Raw genomic sequence first — 5,000 nt, 5'->3', positions numbered from 1 at the left:
TGAGTGATGGAAGAGAGGAGTGATTTCGTTCATGTGAGAGAGAGAGGAATGATAGAAGTGAATGATGGAAGGGAGGAGTGATTGCTTTCGTGTGTGTTTGTGAGAGAGAGAGAGAGAGAGAGAGAGAGAGAGAGAGAGAGAGAGAGAGAGAGAATCATCTGGGAGGTGAAAGAATAAAGCAAGATGGCGGACTGTGGTAGATGGGGGGGGGGGAATCTTGGATGTTTGAGGTAGGAATGCGATGACTTTTGAGCCACCCCGTAAAGATGTACTTGAAGGCCTGCACACACACACACACACACACACACACACACACACACACACACACACACACACACACACACACACACACACACACACACACACACACACACACACACACACACACACACACACATTCTGTTATTTCCATTATTATTATTATTATTATTATTATTATTAGTCAGAATGAAAGACTGACTAAGAGGGTGTATGTAGGTGAGGTGGAGGGAGGGAGAGGGAGGGGTAGACCGAGGATGAGGTGGAGGGATGGAGTTGAGAGGTATATGAGGGAGGGGGGGGTGAGTTGGGGGGAGGGGAGTCAAATGGTGGGTGACAGAGTGACTTGGAGGCGTTTTGTCTGCGGCCACCCTTTGCGGGATTAGGGCGTCGGGCTATAGATAGATAGATAGATTATTATTATTATCATCATCATCATCATCATCATCATCGTTTTTAATTCTCGTAGCAAATTCTCTCTCTCTCTCTCTCTCTCTCTCTCTCTCTCTCTCAGTACAAATAGCACTTTGCGTATCCTGTGCTCTTACCATAACATTTCCAAGGTTTCTCTCTCTCTCTCTCTCTCTCTCTCTCTCTCTCTCTCTCTCTCTCTCTCTCGGGTTGTTAGTTTGTTAGGCCAAGCGTTGTTAGTGTTCTATTGCTCCCAGTTCTGCTTGGTTTTGATGTCGTGTCACTTGTGCCTCTGCGATTTATTTATTTATTTATTTTTAAATTTGTGACCGTCTCTTGTTTGTTATTTGTCTGTAGTGTTTTTTTTTTTTTAATCAACATACTTTGCTTCGGTAACATACAGGAAGATAAATCGGAGAGGAAGAGGTGTTAGGAAGGCTCTCTCACACACACACACACACACACACACACACACACACACACACACACACACACACACACACACACGCACGCACGCACGCACGCACGCACGCACGCGCACACACACACACACACACACACACACACACACACACACACACACACACACACACACACACACATACACACACACACACACACACACACACACAGATGGGCAAGAAGGGAAAGAGGGAGGAAAGAGAATGAAAGATGGAGAGAAAGGCATGAAAGAGAGAGTGATGGGAGGGGAGGAATGGTTGAGAGAGAGAGAATGACCTTATCTCTGGTATCCGGTGTGACACGGGTATCACTCCAGGTGTGAGTCCATTTTCATTATTATTATTATTATTATTACTACTACTACTACTACTACTACTACTGCTGCTGCTACTACTACTACTACTACTACTACTACTATTACTACTACTACTACTATTATTATTATTATGATGATGATGATGATGATGATGATGCTACTACTACTACTACTACTACTACTACTACGACTACTATTACTGCTGCAACTACAACAACAACAACAACAACTACTACTACTACTACTACTACTACTACTACTACTCTACTACCACCGTACTACTTTACTACTACTAACTACTACTACTACTACTATTTCCAATAATTATTTCCAAATCAATAATATTGATGGAGGTTATATCTTAACCCTGTCTGCCTGTATGTATGTATCTATCTGTGTCTGTGTGTATGTCTGTATCTATCTATCTGTATATGTGTGCATCTGTCTGTCTGTGTATGTCTGTCTGGATATATCTATCTATGTGTGTTTACACCCAACTGTTGTATGTCTGTCTCTTTACATACATATACATAGTGCAGGTACACCCCAACGTATTGCATGTGTAAGGGATGGACGAGCTTACCATCCACTTATCTGATGTAGTGCTGTCTTAAGGTGACACTACACAAGTGACGGGCCAAATGGTTTCTTATTCCCAGAGAACCGTTTACAACGTTGGGTGGTAACCATTACGGACGTCCGGTGATGTAATGAGTTAAGGTGCTAGGGTAGTAAAGGAATGTAATACTTTATTTTATTTATTTATCGCCGAATTGAAAACAGGAAAGAAAGAATCGTGGTGAGAATATGGGAGGATGTTTTGATTAATTGAAGTCTACTTTTGATCAGTGTGTGTGTGTGTGTGTGTGTGTGTGTGTGTGTGTGTGTGTGTGTGTCTGTGTTTTACTGTTTTTCTACGCATGGAGAGACAAACTTATAAATTCACCAGTCTCCATTTTACTTTCATGTTGTCTAATACATGCTACAAAGCAGAGTAATATTTGTGCTAGTGTTTGTCTGTCTGTCTGTGTGCGTATTTTTGCTAGCCTGTGTCTGCGTATTTGTGCTAGTCTGTTTGTGTGCGTGTTTTAGTCTGCCTGTCTGTGTGCGTATTTGTCTGTACGTATTTGTGCTAGTCGGCCTGTCTGTGGGTATTTGTGTCGTGTTTGTTTGTGTGCGTTATTGTGCTAGTCTTTGTGTGTGTTTGTGCTGGTGTGTGTGTGTTTGTGCTAGTGTGTGTGTGTTTGTGCTAGTGTGTGTGTGCGTGTGTGTACAAGGTTAAATACAGCAGTGATGGCGTGGATGAGGCAACAGTGAAGTACAATGGCTTCACTTACACACCACCACTTGCATCATCAGCAGCAGTATCACCATCACCACCATCACCATCAGCATCATCAGCATCATCCTGCCTACTCACTTATATATACTGCCAGTTGCGTCATCATCATCATCAACCGACTCACTTATATGTACTACCAGTTACGTCATCATCATCATCATCATGATCATCATCTCGAAGCGTAAAAAAACTGTATAATCTAATAGCAAAGAAAAATGTCTGGTATCTTTCTTTTTTTTTTTGGAGGGGGGGGGAAGTTAATGGACAGTTTTTTTTATTAGGCCCTGTGTAGCAGTGAGAAGGGGATTATTATTATTATTATTATTATTATTATTATTATTATTATATTTTTAGTAGTAGTAGTAGTAGTAGTATTTAGAAGAGCGGCATTACAGACTATTTCCTCATATTTCAAAGATGTACTTAAGATTCAGAGGTGAGGCAGAGGAAATGTTGTGTTTATATTGCCTAATGAATCCCACACCTGTTGAGCAAGCAGGTGCGTAACTCCCGTGATGTAGAAATTGAGGGGGGGGGGGATGTTGCATGGCTGGGAAATCCATTGACGCCAAATGATAGAAAAGAGTGTGCAGGCGTCGAGTGTTGTTGCTGTTGTTGTTGTTGTTGGTGGTGGTGGTGGTGGTCCTTCTTCTTCATTTTCTTCTTATTATAATTAGTAGTAGTGGTAGGTGTAGTAGCAGTAATAGCGGTAGTAGTAGTAGCAGTAATAATAGTAGTAGTATAACTAATGCAGTTACTATTGGTATTGTTACTACGATATTGCCATTGCCCTTCTCACTCTCTTTTTCCATCTGCCAGCGACATCCAGTCTTTGAAACCCTTGTGTCCAGGCGTCTCAGAATGAACGCATCTTGACTTTAGCTTCCTTTAATGTGTTTACTGGAGAGAATATGTATATATATTTTTTTTTGCTGATTTCCACTAGCCTTTGGTCCAACCTTTTCCTTCTTTTTCCTTTCTTTTTTTCTTTCTTCTATTCTGCCTTTCATATTGTTCTACCCATGAGGCCGTCTGTGCCATCATTTGTGTCTAGTAACATGAGTCTCCAGAATAGGGCTTGATGGCAGACAAAGCTGGTAGTCTCTTTACATAGGCCTTAATTAATGTGGAGGTTTGTGTTTGTGGTCACTAATGTCTTATCTGGTATTATTGCAGCTGCAGAGCAAGAGGGAGATGTTCTTCAAGGCGGACAGCACCAGTGGAGGGGGAGGGGGAGTGGGGGTAGGGGGAGGAGGAGGAGGAGGGGGAGGGGGAGGAGGTTCCGCCCCTCTCACCGCCCCCTCCACCGCACCCCCTCCACCCCCCACCACCGCCAACTCCACCCCCGCACCCGCCCCCGCCTCCAACCCTGCGCCCACTCAGGCCCCCGCACCCGCACCCGCGCCCACACCCGCGCCGGCGAGTGTGGCCTCCATCAAGGAACAGCTCCTGACCACCAAGGAACGCAAGGAGCACAAGGATGAGGAGAATAAGGAGGTGAGTGGCAGCAGAGGAGGAAAAGGTGGAATATTCAGATACATAGCTATTCTCCTTTCACTTTAACTTGGCCCAGATTTTCGTCCTTTTGCAGCTTAATTCACACAGCTCAGTGGTGAACAAGTTTTACGACTCTACATCCTTTCCACAGCACTTCTTCGTGACTAGCACCTTATTCTAGTGCTGATCTCTTGTTTCAATTCAGCATTCAAGATGGTGAGATGGCAGTTCTACTATTTTAGGCCAAGTTAAAGTAAAAAGAGTATGGATTATATTTTACTGTCGTCTACTGCTAGAGTTGACCTGTTGAGGAGAGGGTTAATGGTGATGGGATGGACTCTCTCTCTCTCTCTCTCTCAACCCTGTGGCCTGTTTTCTCCGGTTCGTTACACATTCTCTTCAGTAATTTATTTTCCTTATTACACTTTACAATTCTGCTATATATGCATCAGTTTAGGAGAGAGAAAATGGTGACCTCTGTGTGGATCTGTATATAATGCGTGGTATAAGACATCACAGGACCACACAAACCTCCCAGTTACACACACACACACACACACACACACACACACACACACACATCCTCTACCACTGCATTCCCTCACGACCCAGCCTTGCCCTTGTCTAATCTCCCAAGAGCACCATCTTACTAGCATCTTCAAGAGGTTCCTATAGACACCATCCACACACTTCATATAGTCATCCTCTACACAG

At 43.5% G+C, this 5,000-nt stretch overlaps 1 protein-coding gene across 1 annotated transcript in view; it reads left to right on the top strand.

Annotated features, from left to right (window-relative positions):
* The window catches only part of pnut (septin 7-like protein pnut), a 95,277-nt gene that overhangs the window by 35,857 nt on the left and 54,420 nt on the right, over nt 1-5,000 (top strand). Inside the window, exons 3-4 of the mRNA XM_080269852.1 lie at nt 3,966-4,025; nt 4,173-4,286. Coding sequence (XP_080125978.1) covers nt 3,966-4,025; nt 4,173-4,286 — 174 coding nt within the window. The remainder of the gene's footprint in view (nt 1-3,965; nt 4,026-4,172; nt 4,287-5,000) is intronic.

This window comes from Coenobita brevimanus, chromosome 38, assembly GCF_032717465.1.
Source record: "Coenobita brevimanus isolate Jiangsu-jjx chromosome 38, ASM3271746v2, whole genome shotgun sequence".
Classification (NCBI taxonomy): domain Eukaryota; kingdom Metazoa; phylum Arthropoda; class Malacostraca; order Decapoda; family Coenobitidae; genus Coenobita; species Coenobita brevimanus.
This window is presented reverse-complemented; position numbering and strand designations above follow the sequence as displayed.